General features: G+C 44.7%; 1 protein-coding gene and 1 non-coding gene across 13 annotated transcripts in view; both read left to right on the forward strand.

Annotated features, from left to right (window-relative positions):
- Positions 1–17,165, forward strand: part of LOC146007221 (hexokinase HKDC1-like) — a 43,264-nt gene that overhangs the window by 17,135 nt on the left and 8,964 nt on the right. For 9 of the 12 annotated variants that reach the window (XM_083145573.1, XM_083145574.1, XM_083145575.1 and 6 more), the window contains 7 exons: positions 290–445; positions 568–801; positions 1,600–1,904; positions 3,185–3,333; positions 7,107–7,226; positions 16,174–16,269; positions 16,908–17,007. In XM_083145573.1, coding sequence (XP_083001699.1) covers positions 290–445; positions 568–801; positions 1,600–1,904; positions 3,185–3,333; positions 7,107–7,226; positions 16,174–16,269; positions 16,908–17,007 — 1,160 coding nt within the window. Of the gene's footprint in view, positions 1–289; positions 446–567; positions 802–1,599; positions 1,905–3,184; positions 3,334–7,106; positions 7,246–9,203; positions 9,245–16,173; positions 16,270–16,907; positions 17,008–17,165 lie in introns of all 12 variants that reach the window. The other 3 variants (XM_083145572.1, XM_083145579.1, XM_083145584.1) reach the window with 3 other exon arrangements.
- Positions 13,787–13,905, forward strand: LOC146016397 (5S ribosomal RNA). The gene has a single exon (XR_014449290.1). It is a non-coding gene; the product is annotated as a 5S ribosomal RNA (ribosomal RNA).

Here is a 17,165-nt window from a genome sequence, read left to right on the forward strand (position 1 = left end):
AAACGTTCACCTTGCTCTTTGGAATAGGCACCCATGTTATCTTTAAATTGTCCAAGTGAGCATGTAACATATGTATGATTGTAATGACGATTGTAGAAGCAACAAAAAGCAAAGTTTTTAAAACATAAACAAAGGTTTTGGTTATTTTTCGATATAGACAATTAGAAAATAGTCATTAAAATAAAGCCTAGTTTTTTTTTTTTTGACCGATGTTTTTGGTACCTACTGTAGGTATATGGCTGTGGTGAGAGATGGAACAAATAATGCTGCTATTTCTCCCTTGTCTTAGATTTGAGAAGATGATCAGTGGTTTGTACATGGGAGAACTTGTCAGGCTTATCCTACTGAGCATGGCAAAGAAAGGCCTTCTGTTTGGTGGGATGATCTCTAATGCTCTCCGTACCAAGGGAAAGATAGAAACAAGTCACGTGGCTGCCATGGAGAAGTAAGAAGATGTTCTATGCACGTGCTTAATGCATTCTTATAAACTGCATATACAGTGATGCCTCAATACTCGTGTCTCCTGCCGGCTCACCTTATTGTGTAATCTCTGCTTCTCTATTGCAGATATAATGAAGGGCTGTATAATACTAGACAGATATTACTTGACCTTGGCCTGCAGCCATCAGACGATGATTGCATTGCTGTTCAGCATGTCTCCACTATAGTCTCCTTCCGATCGGCAAACCTCTGTGCAGCTGCTCTCGCTGCCATCCTCACACGCCTTCGGGAGAACAAGAAGTTAGAGAGGATGAGGACAACTGTTGGGATGGATGGAACAGTTTATAGAACTCACCCACAGTAAGTGCCCTACATAATAAAACGTAACCCCGATATGTGTTCTATCATACGTCTATGTTTCTATGATCCTCCTTTTAATTTTAGTAGTGTAGATTTAGATTGTCATCTTTTCTTCTGGTCCCAGTGTCTAGGTCCATGATCAATAGGTTGACACAAAAAGGTTGACATGCATTAGGTCAACATGCAACATGCGGACACTGCTCAAAGCTTGACATGCAATAAGTCGATGTTACCAAAAGGTCAATGCAAACAAGAGGTCGATGTGACAATAGTCGACACATGACAAGGTTGACATGATTTTTCCACAATTTCCGATCCATGTAGACCATGATTGGGAATGGTTAAAGTAGGCCAAGCACCGTGGTATCAGAGCAAGGCATCATGCTAGAAGCATGGCGAGGGTACGCGCTACACTAATTGGGGGGCAGGTAAATAGATGTCAACCTTGATACCAATAATGACTGTGAAAAACTCATGTCAACCTTTTCTTTTGCATGTTGACTTTTTGCTTGTATTGACCTTATGTTAATATCCACCTTTTGTCAATGTCGACCCATTGTATGTTGACCTTTTGGTATCAACATTTTGGTGTTCACCTAGACAATGAAGACATTTCCATCCACACCCTTTTCTTCTACTCTCTGTAGGAGCCCTAATACTATATGACAGGACAACCCTGTCAATATAATAATGTATTTCAATTCCTGCATTCAATTTATTGCATTCAGTTGGCATTAGATTCTTAATCTAACAGCCAGGGAAAACGTGTATTAATGTCACGCTCCGGTGTTTTTACAGATATGCTAAACGACTACACAAAGTTGTGAGGAGACTGGTTCCTAACTGCGATGTGCGGTTCCTCCTCTCAGAAAGCGGCAGCTGTAAAGGAGCGGCTATGGTGACAGCAGTGGCTTGTAGGCTGCTCTCACAACATAAGCAAATCGATGAGGTTCTAGATTTACTCTGCATTACAGATGAGAAACTTGCAGATATTAAATTAAGAATGATGAATGAACTCAAATATGGACTTCAAAGAGAAACGCATGGCTCTGCAACAGTGAAAATGTTACCGACATATGTTTACGGGACACCAGATGGGTCAGGTACAAAATCTCACTGTTATTCAGTTTTACTATATTAATATTGTTTAGCTCTCAATCTGAAAGAGCTGAAAGAATCTTGAATATATATATTCAAGTAATGGCACAGAGCGCTACAAAATATGCATTTCTGACAAATGTTTCACGTAAAAAAAATGATGATATGTGTAATATCTCTCCTTTTATGTCCCAGTCCCCTTTTAGGCTGATTTTTCTCCTTCTCTCTTTACCCCCAAGAGCTGCCCAGTTTTGTTTCCCCAAATAAGGCTCATCCAGCAGTTATAGTAATAATACAAATGCAGCACGAATAAAGCCAAGGAACATTGGGGCAGATGTATTAAGCCTTAACAAGAGATAAATGCATGGGTGATAAGGAGAGATAAACTGAAATTCAATCAAAATTGTTTCTTGATAGGTGGACTCGTACCCTTCGTGTTGGTCTACTGTTTTAAGGTAGACATAAATCGCCTGTGAAGGAGCGGCCTGGTTGCCGTACAGTTTCACCTCTTTAAAGCGATAATCCACTTGACTCCAATTTCTGTCCATATTCATCTTTCAAAAATTGTATTACACTATTGTGGTGTTTTGTCTTTTATATTTTGGGTTTTATCGTCCAAAAAACTCCTAAAAAAGGATTATCCCCAGATAGCGCCTAAAGGACTGTATTGGTATTTTCTTCTTTTTGTGTATAAATGTGGTGTGTTAGGTGATTCACACTATCCGATATAACCTAGGGCAGCTTACAAGCGCAGAGATTGGACCAGAAAAAACCCTGTTTGCAAGGAGAGATAAACGTCCAGCCAATCAGCTCCTTACTGACTTTTTTCAAACACAGCCTCTAACATGGCAGTTAGCAGGTGATTGGCTGGACGTTTATTTCTCTTTATCACCCTTGCATTTATCTCTTGTTAAGGCTTAATACATCTGCCCCAATATCTGTACTTCTCCTACCCAAGGACGGACCCTATATGCAGTAGTTTTACACACTGAACTAAGAAAATATTTATTTTAGTCTCACTGCCACGGGTGCTGTGACATATCCAGATTGTTCGTTTACATAAGTGTTGGGAATAATGATTTCTCATTCAGCTAGGGCTGAAAATTCTAGTGAAATGTTTCAAATCAATCAGCTTTTAACTGTCATTTAATAGGACCTATTCAATAAGCTCACAAGTTGCTATTGGGTTACTTCTGCCAGTGTCCTCTGCAGAAGGTTGGGTACATCTCCCCTTATGTTTCAGCCTACCACTGTGCAGCAAAATGAAAATATATCTGTATTCTAGAAAACGGCAAGTTTCTGGCTCTGGACCTCGGGGGAACAAACTTCCGAGTATTGCTGGTCAAAATCAGAAGTGGGCGAAGACGCTATGTGAAAATGTACAACAAGATCTTTGCCATTCCTCTGGAAATAATGCAAGGGACAGGTGAAGAGGTACAAGCCACAGCCATATTCTAGAACATCACATTTTAAGAAATTTAAGCGCCTACTGATGAACAAAATTAGAACAACAATAAAGAAGAAATTGACATTATACCAGTTTTTACCAGTAAAATATTAGGAAGCATTAGTGGCCCAGATCTAGCAAAGTTACTAATTGCTTTATGGGCTAGTTGTATGCATCCACAGGCTGGCTTTCTGGCCCAATCATTTACAATGGAAGTATAACCCAAGATTTCAGCTTTCAGCTGCACTACTGCAATAAAATAAAAATAATGTTGTAAAAACAATAGGGAAGCTGTCATCGACAAGAGCAAACACACTTGCTTATGCTGGCAGTGATGGTGAACTGGTGGAAGCCTTGCTGTGATGTATTTCATATATATGATGTGCCCTATATGTCAAGCCGATCCGACAGATTGGGTGACATATTGTCTAGTGTGTACCCAGATGTAGTGCAGTACTGATCTGTAAGATAAATCGGTACTCTTTACCTAGAAGGGCGCCCATCGCGGGCATCGCATGCACTAAAAAATCGCATGCAATGCGACCGACGCAATGCCCGCGATTTCCCATAGGGAACAATGTTAAATGTCCCAATTGACCCGATTTTCCTGTTCAATGTCTCAATTGACCCGATTTTCCATAGGAAACAATGTTAAATGGCCCACAGAGGCCAAATAGGCACCCTGAAGTGTGAAATGGCCCCCACAATTGTTAACGCCACCCCACGATCAACGTCAACCCGAAGCATGGCGAGCGCAGCGGTACGCGTCCTACGACCTTTTCATACCCCCACTATCCACGTCGGCGTGGAGTTGAGAATAGAAAGTGTGGCGAGCCACCGAGCCCGAAGCGTGGCGAGGGGACGCGGACACCTTCACAGGTATACGCGTCCCCTTGCGGGCTTCACAGCTGTCTGCGTCCCCTCGCGGGGCTCGGTGCACTCGCCACGCTTCACTTTCTATTCTCAACTCCACGCCGACGTGGATAGTGGGGGAATGAAAAGGTCGTAGGACGCGTACCGACGCCCCTCGCGGGCTCGCGGCGCTCGCCACACTTCGGGTTGACGTTGATCGTGGGGTGGCGTTAACAATTGTGGGGGCCATTTCACACTTCAGGGTGCCTATTTGGCCTCTGTGGCCCATTTAACATTGTTTCCTATGGAAAATCGGGTCAATTGAGACATTGAACAGGAAAATCGGGTCAATTGGGACATTTAACATTGTTCCCTATGGGAAATCGCGGGCATCGCGTCGGTAGCATCGCATGCAATTTTTTTTTACTAACGATGCCCACAATCAAAATCGTGGGCGCCCTTCTAGGTAAAGAGTACCGATAAATCTGTATCCAATATTTAGAGCACAGTTTTGCAGAGTTCCTGGATGATATAAAGACAGAGGCGTAACTAGACCTTTGTGGGCCCCATAGCAAAATTCTGAATGGGGCCCCCCTGTGCTTCGCGATAGTGGGGAGGAGTGGGGATTGAGGTGATGGGTGTCAGAACAGCATATAGGGGGTGAGGCGTGACAGGGGAGGGTGAACATGGAGGTGTCATGTATACAGTACTAATATTTATATTTGTGTGTACACACTACACACTACATAGGGGCAATAATAGCAATAGTAATAGGGGCAGTGACAGAGGTACTGTAGTGATGGTAGCAATGATAGCAGCAGTGATAGTGGAAGTAATTGTGGTAGTGATGGTGTTGTGACAGCGTTAGTGATGGTGGCAGTGATAGCAGCAGTGATAGTGGAAGTGATGGTGTTGTGACAGGGGTAGTGATGGTGGCAGTGATAGCAGCAGTGATAGTGGAAGTGATGGTGTTGTGACAGCGTTAGTGATGGTGGCAGTGATAGCAGCAGTGATAGTGGAAGTGATGGTGTTGTGACAGGGGTAGTGATGGTGACAGTAATGTGGGTAGTAATAGTGGCAGTGATGGCAGCAGTGACAACGGCTGTGATAGGGTTAGTGATGGAGGTAGTGATAGTGGCAGTGATAGTGACTGTGATGGGGAATAGTAATAGGGGCATTGATGGTTGTAGTAACAGGGGTAGTAATAGTGGCAGTGATGGGGGATAGTAATAGTGGCAGTGATGGGGGATAGTAATAGTGGCAGTGATAGGGGATAGTAATAGTGGCAGTGATAGGGGCAGTAATAGCAGCAGTGATGGGGATAGTAATAGTGGCAGTGACGGGGCTAGTGATGGGGGTAGTAATAGTGGCACTGATGGGGGTAGTAATAGTGGCAGTGATGGGGCAGTAATAGCAGCAGTGATGAAGGTACTAATAGTGGCAGTGATGGGGCAATAATAGCAGCAGTGATGAGGGTAGTAATAGTGGCAGTGATGGGGATAGTAATAGTGGCAATGACTGGTCTAGTGATGGGGGTAGTAATAGCGGCAGTAATGGGGTAGTAATAGCGGCAGTTATGGGGGATAGTAATAGTGGCAGTGATGGGGCAGTAATAGCAGCAGTGATGGGGGTAGTAATAGTGACAGTGATGGGGATAGTAATAGTGGCAATGACGGGTCTAGTGATGGGGCAGTAATAGCAGCGGTGATGGGGTAATGATAGGAGTTATTGGGGTAGTGAAAGCGGCAGTGATGGGCAGTGGCATAATAATAGAGGGTGCGACTTGGGGGGGGGGGGGGGGTGAGGCCCCAGCAGCCTATCCCCTGCACCCTCTAATTAAATATTTTACTCACTTTTTATTTGTAATAATCCCCGGATTTACGTCCCACACAGCCGCATTGTACTTACATGGAGGTAGAAGACAGGAGGAAGCAGCATCAAGAACGTCTGCTTTGTGTAATGCACAGGACTGGCTACACGGTGACGGCAGTGTACGGGGAAGGAGGCAGGAGCAGGGAGCCGCATCTTCTGCAGATTCTGTCAGTGTAGCTGAGTCTGCAGTAGCGGAGCCAGGGCTGCTTGGATGATGGACACTGACTGATACAGTGGCAGCCCCGGCTCCGCTACTCCAGGCTCAGCTACACACACTGACAGAATCTGCAGCAGAAGGCGGTTCCCTCCTCCCCTCTCCCTCCGTGTAAGTGCGGCTGTGCGCGACGTAAATCTAGGTGATTATTAGAAATAAAAAATGAGGAAAACATTTTTAGAGGGTGCAGGGGATAGCTTGCTGGGGCCTCGGGCCCCCAAAGCGACCGGGCCCCATAGCAGCTGCATCCCCTGCACCCTCTATAGTTACGCCACTGTATAAAGATATTTATTAAAACAAATGTATTCAGTGAAGGTTACATGGGGTGCATGTAGAATCCCATAATCATCTACAGTGGCGTAAGTATAAAATGCGCCAATAGCTCAATTAGTAAGGTATCTGCTTCTAGTGGTCATGGGTTCTTCTAATACAGGGTGTGAAACTGGCAAAAATTAGGTTTAGAATAAAGAGTGTGACATCTATTGCCCTGCTATGAGGGGGAATTAGCCACAGAAGCAATATCGATGGCTTTCAATTAACTGATTCAAACATGCAGGGGAGGAGAGGTGCCCCCCTGGGAGCAGGAGCCCGGCGACGGATGACTCAATTGCTTCCCAGAGTTACGCTTCTGTTTGTAACATTCTGCAACACAAAACACAATACACAATAAAGCTCATGCAGAGTTAGATGTAAACGCAATTTGCAAATTAGGTTTTGTGTGACAGTTTTGTAGTGGAGTTACGTGGCAATAAGTATTTCACAAGGGACGGTATTTTATTTATGTCGTTATTTATTATTAACATTCTGTCTGTTGTTTTCTAGTTATTTGATCATATTGTAGAATGCATAGCAGAATTCCTAGATTACATGGGAATTAAAGGCGCTCCATTACCACTGGGATTCACATTCTCTTTTCCTTGTAGACAAGATCGGATTGACAAGGTATGGTTTCCTTCTCTGAGCCTCAGAATTATAGAATGACTGGTTAAATGCATGCCTTAACTCTGTAATAGGTAATATATGCAACTAACTTTCCACAAATGGCAGACACACATTTCAATGTCAGTCAATTTTTTTAGAAAATAATAATAAGGTTCAAGTTCAGAATTTGGGGTCCCTAGAGTTTTGCACCACATTAAGTAATGAAATGTAACACTTTTGCTACTACTAATGTAATGCTTTAGTAAACTTTTACTTATTACTCTTTTCTGTGTGTTCTGATTCCTTCCACATGTAATACTTTCCAGTGTTCAATTAGGCAACGCCGTCTGTTTTCCACAGCTTGATGCATATCGACACTCTGCGGTTCCATAGCATTCTATGGGGACTGCAGCACTGTACTGTCCTGTTTTTAGCAGTTTGATCACATTTTTTAGGTTGAAACATCCCACCCACAAAAATAGTGGGACAGAGCACTCAAAGCTCCACTGTCCCGCTGAGATCAGAAAGGCATATATGGGTCACTCTAGAACCACAAAAAATATGGATTACACTGTACATGGTGTATTTTCTCTTTATATTTGTGTTAGATGATAGAAAGGGGATGCAGTTAATATCCCGGCAGTCGGGATCCCGGCATTCAGAATCCCGACGCCGGAATCCCGACCGCCGAAATACCGACATATTCTCCCTCCGTGGGTGTCCACGACACCCCTGGAGGGAGAATAAATTAGTGTGCCGAGCGTAGCGAGGCACCGGGCCCGCTGCGTGGCGAGCGCAGCGAGCCCGCAAGGGGGGGCGATCCACGTCCCCCCCTTGTCGGCATTTCGGCTGTCGGGATTCCGGCGTCGGGATTCTGAACGCCGGGATCCCGACCGCCGGGATTCTGTACTGAATCCGATAGAAAGCATGTATATACCTAGTTACGAGACAATATATGTGTCAAGCAATAATCTAACAAACCAAAACAAAGTAAGGAGGCCCAGATGTTTCAAGCTTCAAAAAGCGATAACATGGAGAGTGATAAACAGCCAGCCAATCAGCTTCTACCTGCCATGTTACAGGCGGAGTTTGAAGAATTACACTTTATCACTTCTTGAAGCTTGATACATCTGGCCCAAAGTATCTTGGGGAGAAAGGATAGGGGGGGGGGGAGGGGGGAGAATGAGCACCACATCACCTACTATTAGAAAAAGGAGGTATAGTTTGTATAGTGAAAATGCAAAAACAGGTAAAGCTGTGTAATGAGTAAATCACATTACACTATTCACTTACTGGGTTGAGCAGTGCATTTCCCCAGAATCCATAGCGGGAATGCAGTAGTCAGCCATGGCTCCCATAGTGCACCACTCTATTTAAGATACACGCCTTAAATGTTAAGCCACATTGTCACGAATTTTGAACTCCCCCTATATAATAAAAAGTTTCTGGGGATGCTCCTGTGTCAGAGCATATGCACTCATACCATACACCAGCAGTAAAGCCACAGTGCTTCTCAGTGTGAGAATCAGAAAGTGAGAGATTTTGGGAGCGTGTTCCCATTGTTATTTTATTTTTTAAAGCGGCAATCAATTACATGGCAAAATCAACCTGGTTTTCAGTGAAAATGATCGCTGCATTAAAAAAAAATAGGAAAACTCTCCCAAAACCTCTCACTTTCTGATTCTCTCACCCTATTACATTGCCCCTTCTGTTTAATTGTGATAATATATATGTAAGTCATGTTCAGTGTATGAAATAAAAGAATATAATGACAGATCTCCAAACGCCTCCACAATCAACAAGGTCAATTTGGTTTGCCCTCCTTTCCAGCTTTACTCTAAATATTTACTTGAAAAACAATAGAAAGTGGAACAGCCAATAGTGTGATACATTTCAGACAATTATTTCTAAATGTTAAAATTTATATTTTTAACCGTTCCCCCAAGGTGTGGTCTACTAATTAATAGCAGACATGCAGTCCTGTTTGAGCGGAGGAAGGACTCCGGATAGGTATCTCAATCACTCTAAATAAATCTCAAGTTCACACTCAGAAGAAAAGAAGACCACAATGGTGTGATACTGTACCTTCAACACATTTGATAATATCGAATGTATTGGAAGTGGTCTACAAATTGATAGTAGACATATAAGTGTCAAGGGGGCAGAGTGTCTCCTGAACCGATCTCAGCGGAGGATCTCGTCTCACACCAATCAGTATAGCTCCAATAGTGTAAAACAGTTTTTATTATAGTAAACACACAGAAATAAGAAGAAAATTAAAAAAGGGGATTTTTGGCTCTCGCCGATGAGTGTGGTCTACAAAAACAATGCAGACAAATACAGCACAAGATGGAATATACAGGCGTCCCTGGAAGCTGTTTGCAGTTCCATCTGTCTTTGTATAAAGATCCACAGTCTCTTAGCCCAAACGCGTGTTGGACTTGTGGTCCTTTGTCAAGGAATGGAGACTGGCTGAAACACATGGGTATTTATACCCAATTCCTATCCTAATTGAGTAATGCCTATTGATAGACATGGATCTTCTATCTCCTAATTCCTAATACTACAGCAATGTAAAGTATCTAGAGTCCTTCTCCGGGTTTTGTAAGTGTCTGCCCGGAGTTTCCGCCATAATCCTGGAACCATGTGGATATATAGTAATTCCTTCCCATTGATATCCTGTGAAACCCGGTATCAGCAGCTATTTTGTAGTGTATTATTGTAGAGAGCACAGTGGAGTCTGACAATCTGATAGTGTATTTTAACATGATCGCTCCCTTTCTGGGTTATCTAACTTCAGTTTGCCCCACTGTGCTGTTTATTTCTGTACTCTGCAAGTATACCACTTCACACATAATTGTTTAGCAATTACTTTACATATTATTTTATATGGTATTCCCATTGTTGATTTGTGTTCTACTGCAACCGGTTTGCCACTGTGTTGTGTGTTTCTTCTGCGGCAGACGTCAGGGGCCACAGGGATTACATTGGGTAGAGAGTGAGGTCACGACCTTTCCAGCACCAGAAAGGATAAAACTTCTGGACTGCCCAGAGACAGCCCTGGCTCCTCCCTCCTCTACCCCGCCTCCTAGGCTAGCTTACTTTCAGTTTTGATTGTGCTGGCAGGAGCCAACACGCATTTTGAAAGGGCTGCTGTTAAAGCAGCTTAAACTTCGTTTTGAATTTTTTTTTTTTATTCTTATTTTTACACTGACTGGAGTCAGTGACAGAGCAGCAGCACTGGGGGTCTGTTAGATCCCTGCACTGCGCTCCATCACCCGGGACCCGGCAGCCCAACACCACCCACGTGGCTCCCACAAGCGGAGGTGTTCGGCTGGCTCTGAAGCACTGGAGAGCACAGCCGCGACGGGGACCGGGACATCAGCGGTGACAACCGCTTTCAGGTAACGCGCTCCCCGCTGGGAGTGCGAATGCGCACGCAGTTATAGCGGCTGAGCAGCCCGGTGGGGGGGATCGCCGGGCTGCACTAGCAAGCGGCCAGAACGCCTCCTTTCACTAGGTGTGCACCCTGACCCGCTGGACCACCAGGGAGACTTTGAGTGTGGGCAGCGGCGTCGGTATGCGGGGCCGCCCGGCAAGCGCCGGATCCCCGCCATTTTACCGACGCCGCATGAGTCATGAAATCCCGGTGGCCATTTGCTAGTAGGGGGAAGGGAGCCTCTCCTCACACAGCCCCTCTCCCGGAGACAGGAGCTAGGATGTACCCACGGGGTTTCCAGCCCTGATCTCTTCCTGCCTGCCTGCTGCACGTGTAAGAAGGACACAGAGAGCTCTCTGCCAGTCTGGAGTTCCATCTCTTCACTGCCGGGCCATATGGGCAAATCCCACCTGTACCTCTCCTACTGGAGCACAGGGTACAGTACTTTATGCTCCTGCCGGCCTATGTGCTTTGCGGAGCTCAGTGCCACTTTTATTATTATATGCATTGTGCTGTGTCTCATAACTGTGTTAACACCATCACTGCATGTCAGAAGTATAGGTGTTAGCTGTACCAGTTTAGCTGCCTCTTGTACAATGTCAGAGGACAGCGATAGTGACATAGGGACTCCTATATTGGTGTCCTGCACACATTGCAAGGCTGGCCCAAGTACCACCGGCCAGCCTGGGCATATGAGTATAGCCTGATGGCGCGGCTACCCTTTCAAAAAGGGACGCCATTGTAAGGACGGAGTCCATGGTACTTTCCCAGCTATCAGGCGGTTCTGGCGGTCATTTTAACATACTTGCCGCCATTGCACGCTGCTGGAGGCTCCTGACTGCTAATGCCAGGGCTGTGCTCAAGCTTGTCCTGGTTAACTGCATATTGAATGCAGTGGCTCCCCCAGGTTCTGTGTTCAGACAGTGGGGTTTAGAGCATAGTGGGACAGTATTGGGCTGTATGTAAATTAGGTCATATCACTCCTGTGTTATATACCATGGTGTTGTTGATTGGCCTGTGGCAGCTCATCTCCTTATACTGTCTCTCTTATCCAGTGATTCTATCTCTGGTTACCTATACCTACTCTCTCTCCCTGTGTGTGTGTAGTGTATATATTGTCAGGTGGAAAGTGTATAACTCAGTTTACATTGTCATCTGAGGCCTGAGGCCATATACCCTGTTGCCTTGCCTGATGTATTTTTCCTCCGTGACATAGAGATCGTTAGATTTCTGCAATAAGCCTCTAATTGTGCAATGTGTATATGCTGGCTGACAAAATAAAAACCCCTTCTTGCTTTCTTCCAGAAAGATACTGTGTTCTCAGATTACAGTTTATGGGGGGACAGTTTGCTGCCAGCTAGGTCATACAGAGGACAGCAGGAAGTCTTATACCCTGCTATCAGGGTGACACAGAGGTCACTGCCTTACTCTAATGCACAGATACTGAGGGTAACATTGCACTGTCACATACAGAGGACAGCAGGAAGTCTTATACCCTGCTATCAGAGTGACACAGAGGTCACTCCATTAATCAAAGGCAAGGGCAGCAATGTCTAATGCAGATAGCATGACTTGTATGTTACTAACTCATGAGTTTTCCATAGCAAGTCAATTAGAAATCACAGTGTGTGCAGCCATTACAGTTCTGGTCCAGACACTTGGTGTAAGACACCTCTGCTAACTTTTAAACCCTGTCGGAACATAGTCCAGGCCTGTTTTACCCTAATAGAGCAATAGCTCAATCAGCAACGCTCCCGTCTCTTAAGTAGACAAGGCGCACGGCTATAAGGATTCAGTCCCCACAATACAGGGGTTATTTCATGTTCTGACAGGGCACTATGGTAAACGTCACCAACGGTGGACTCTAAGATGTAATTTCTCCACAGGATAACCTTTGGTATTCCTGGTCATTGGAAGTTGGAACATTGCACTGTCACATACAGAGCTGGTTGTGGTGTGTACGCACAATACAATCCAGTGTGGGATCTGACTATGTAGTCGGATTTACATTAGGATCACATGCATCTAACATGCAGATCGCACATTTGAGATAATTTGACTTAGTATTCCTCCAGGCCTCTAGTAGCCTTGCACCCCAGCGGGGTAGCATTTTTGGGAGATGCAGCTGTGGAGGTGCAGTACGAACTGTGTAATGGTTAACATTACTACCTCACGGCACTGATGTCAATCTATATTCATACCACACTGGATATGCCCAATCTCATTTGAGATCACATGGGAACACCAGCTGTTGTAGATAACATGGGTTCCATTCAAACAACGCCATTACCCTAACTGGGTGGAGTTTATGTATATTCTCCACGTAATTGCGTGGGATTACTCCGGGTGCTCCCGTTTTCTCCCACAAACAATTCGGTTTGTCATTTCTTATGGTTCTCCTTTAAGTTATGTTAGCGGAGTAACACTGGCTGTAGCTTTTATAATTAAAAGCTAATATGGCCTTGACTATGCATCCCTTCAGGGACGCAATCTCACTTTGGTAGAAGTTTTACTGGTTGCCAATGTTGACGGCCTTGTTCATTTCAGCGCCACCATATGCTATATACCAATATGTTGCCTCTTAATCTGTACGACCTATTGTATAGGGGTACATGAATGCATATGTTTATGTTTGTAGGCATTTGTGTGTGTACATGTGTGTATATATATGTACATACACAATATATATATATATGTGTATGTATGTATATATATATATATATATATATATATGTATGTATGTATATATATATATATATATATATATGTATATTAGTGGATATATATAGCGGTGCTAGGTCAGCATTCTCGCTTCTTACATTCAAACAGCGGTTCGATATAGTTTCCTGTTTGTTTGTTTTCTAATGTATCTACATACACATACATTATAACCAAAACTGATCCTTTTGGTAAATCCGTGTTTTATACACGCAACAGTACATCTTAAGACATAGACTGGATAATGCTATTATGGAAAAGATGCTTCTGTCTTGAAACCTAAGTGAAAAAGACAGTCCTGTGGGATTTCTGCAAGGTAGAACCTTGGTTTCTAGGTCACCCTGTGCAGGTCCAGTCGGGTGATGCAAAAAAGGGTGGTTTGTTATCAACCACTAGGGTGACACTCTGAGTGGGCCGGCTATGAGCCTACGGCCACACCACCCTGAACACGCCTGATCTCGTCTGATCTTGGAAGCCAAGCAGGGTCAGGCCTGGTTAGTACTTGGATGGGAGACCATCTGGGAATACCAGGTGCTGTAGGCTTAGGCCTCCCGCTTCTTCCAATGGGAGCGCAAGATCCCGGCCTTGTTGGCAAAACTATACCAACAGATGGACCCTCCCTTCGGAGGTGTTCCTGTGGTTGGTAGGCCATTGGGGTGGACCAATGGTGGTTTGATGGCTTTGCGTCACATTTACCAGGTCACCCTGTATGTGTCCAGGTCTCGAGACCCTGCAGGTTACAGAGTCCACGCTCTGTTATGTCAGTCCAGTGGCTATTCGTGCGGAGGTAGGCTTTTCACCATTTTTGCTCCTCCTCAAAGTAATTTGTACATTAAAAGTGGAGGTGGGGGCACCTTAATCCAGGAGAATCTGGTTCTCGGATCTGTGAACCCTGTTAGGGGTCTCTCTTATCTGTCTGCCTCTGGGGCCAGAACTGCTCACAGGGCTGTTAAGACAACCTAATTAAAAGCCACGGGATTGAATTCAATCCCAGAATTTACCGTTTGTCTAGGGTTTTGTCCTTTCGGTAGAAGTAGTGGGGGCTGGCCTCCGCCTGTTTCTTTAAAGCAACAGGGCTCAGCTCTCTCCTTTGTATTCCACAGCCTATGAGCTCTGTGGTATGATCTCCGCTCATTCTTGCAGGGGGTCCTGCAGATCCAACCTCTGGTTGTTACAAACATGGTGGTTTGATAAAATCTTTCTCTGATTCTTTGGGCCCTTTAGGGCTCTTTACAGGCTAACTGGGACAACGGTTTTCCTGTTGACCGTTGCTGCTGGGTGTCTGCCCGGTAGGCTCTGTTAGGTCAATCGCCTTTCATAGTCTTTCAATCTCATAGAACGGATTCTTTGAAACGTTACTTTACACCTCACAAGGTGGTTCCTGAATTTCAAGTCATCCAGGAGATAGTGATCCCTGCCCTTTGTAGGCCGGCGGTCTCTCCTGGGCAGCAATCAACTGGAGATGGTCTGTGCTTTGCACGACTATGTACATCACGCTGTAATACTTTGGCCATCTGACTCTCTCTTTATCCACTAGAGAATTCATAAGAGGGGCTGGTCTGCTACCATGCAGACTATTGCCAGCCGATATCTGCGGTCGTTTATCAAGCAGGATTCCTTGTTCACCTCACTCTCCGTTCTTGCAGGGGTACGGGCTCATTCCACTACATCTGTGGGTGTGTTTCGGGCTTTTACAGGTGGTGCAACGGCAGAGCAACTTGGCAAGGCGGCAACTTGGTCGTCTGCCAACGATTTCTTACGCTTTTTTGCGTTTGTTATGTTTGCCTCTCAGAACTCGGCATTCGTCCAGAATATACTGGCCGCGGCACAGGCGCGTCCCCACCCTTAGGTGGCTGCTTTAGGACATCCCAATGTAATCCCTCTGGCCCCTGACGTCTGCCGCAGAAGAAACTGAGATTTATGTCTTACCTGTTAAATCTCTTTCTTCGAGGACGTCAGGGGCCACAGGGATCCCTCCCTGCCGCGCCTGCTTCATGGTATTGAAGTTCATAGTTCCTCCGTTGAGTGAACTTAGTTAAAAGTTCCTTTGTTGAGGTACTTATACATGTCACAGTTATGGTTCCTCTGTTGAGCAACCACACACACATATATTTGTTGAATGTGTTACTGTATGGGTTTCTCTTCCTTCTATCTTGTCTCCTGCCTGGCTTTGGAAAAAACTGAAAGTAAGCTAGCCTAGGAGGCGGGGTAGAGGAGGGAGGAGCCAGGGCTGTCTCTGGGCAGTCCAGAAGTTTTATCCTTTCTGGTGCTGGAAAGGTCGTGACCTCACTCTCTACCCAATGTAATCCCTGTGGCCCCTGACGTCCTCGAAGAAAGAGATTTAACAGGTAAGACATAAATCTCAGTTTTCAATGTCCTATTGCAGGGGTTCCCAATCTTTTTTGATTCAGGGCACCCTAGAGAATCAGAATTTTTTTCACGGCACCCCTAGGTCCAAAAAAAAATATTTAGATTGGGTTTATATGCGATTCTTAGCGGCAGTTATGTGGTAAAGGGCAGGATTTGTTTCTGTTTGTACACATTCTATCATTGGCAGCCACCAGCACTGGTTTTGCTCATAAATAATTAACCATTAATAATTTGAGTTGGTCCTGCACAACCAAGCCGCGGCACCCCTGCATGTGTCCTGAGGCACCCCAGGGAGCCACGGCACACAGTTTGGGAACCACTGTCCTATTGTGTAAAACGTGCAAAATTATAAACACAATGTTAAAAATAAATACAGTATACTTGTATTATTTGGGGGATTGTTCCATATTTTTTGTTTACTTATTTTAAATTGTTCTGTAGGGAACGTTGGTTGGATGGACAAAAGGTTTCAAAGCTACGGACTGTGAAGGAGAGGATATAGTAGATATGTTGCGGGAAGCCATCAAGAGAAGGAATGTAAGTATGTTTCATGTACCGTGCTTTACTGATACAATGGGGGTATTCAATCTGTGCCGATATTTCTCGACAGGGGACATATCAGCACTCACCATTGAAGGGTGTCAGATCCGACTTTTTTGAAAAGTAGGATCTGTTTTGTCGAAAATGGCCGTGGGTTGTCGAATTCACACCTGTTTTCCGGCAATCCACAGCCTTTCTGACAATTCACAGTCTTTCCAACACTCGACAGTCGGAACATTGAATTCCGACTATTCCGCCGAAAATGTTGGGATGTTCCGACAGTCGGAATCCCGGATTGAACCCCCCAATATGTGTACATGCGGCACATTGCTTTATACCCCAGTTTGGGGTTTCAACTGAAAAAAATGTACAAATAGTAAGTTCCAAAATGTGATTTCCAGTCTGATTCTCCCTACAGCTTGTGTGGGCTTCCCACTCTCTACCAGCACGTTAGTAAGTTGTGCTCCTACCAACGCTTCACCAGGATTACACAGAGATCACCTGTGTTACTGCCCTAAATCAGCAGCACATCCTCTTCCTGTGCAGAAACCACCTCCACAAACAACCTCTCATCCGTTGTACTCCAATGCCATCATGTGTATACTGACTTTATACATTTCTATTCTGCTTTGTAGGAGTTTGACTTGGATATTGTAGCAATCGTCAATGACACTGTGGGGACAATGATGACTTGTGGATATGAAGATCCAAATTGTGAGATTGGACTGATTGCAGGTAAAGGAGTTTATCATTGCTATGCAGAGAATGCCAATAGTGTGCTGATGCAATGTGTACTGCAAGTCCTTGGGCAGACTGTACCTTACATATTCTTGCTGTGTAACCAACTGTGCACAACTATGGGCAATGCGGAGTCGTACGATAACTCAGTGCAT

Source organism: Crinia signifera, chromosome 6 (assembly GCF_055691185.1).
Source record: "Crinia signifera chromosome 6, ASM5569118v1, whole genome shotgun sequence".
Classification (NCBI taxonomy): domain Eukaryota; kingdom Metazoa; phylum Chordata; class Amphibia; order Anura; family Myobatrachidae; genus Crinia; species Crinia signifera.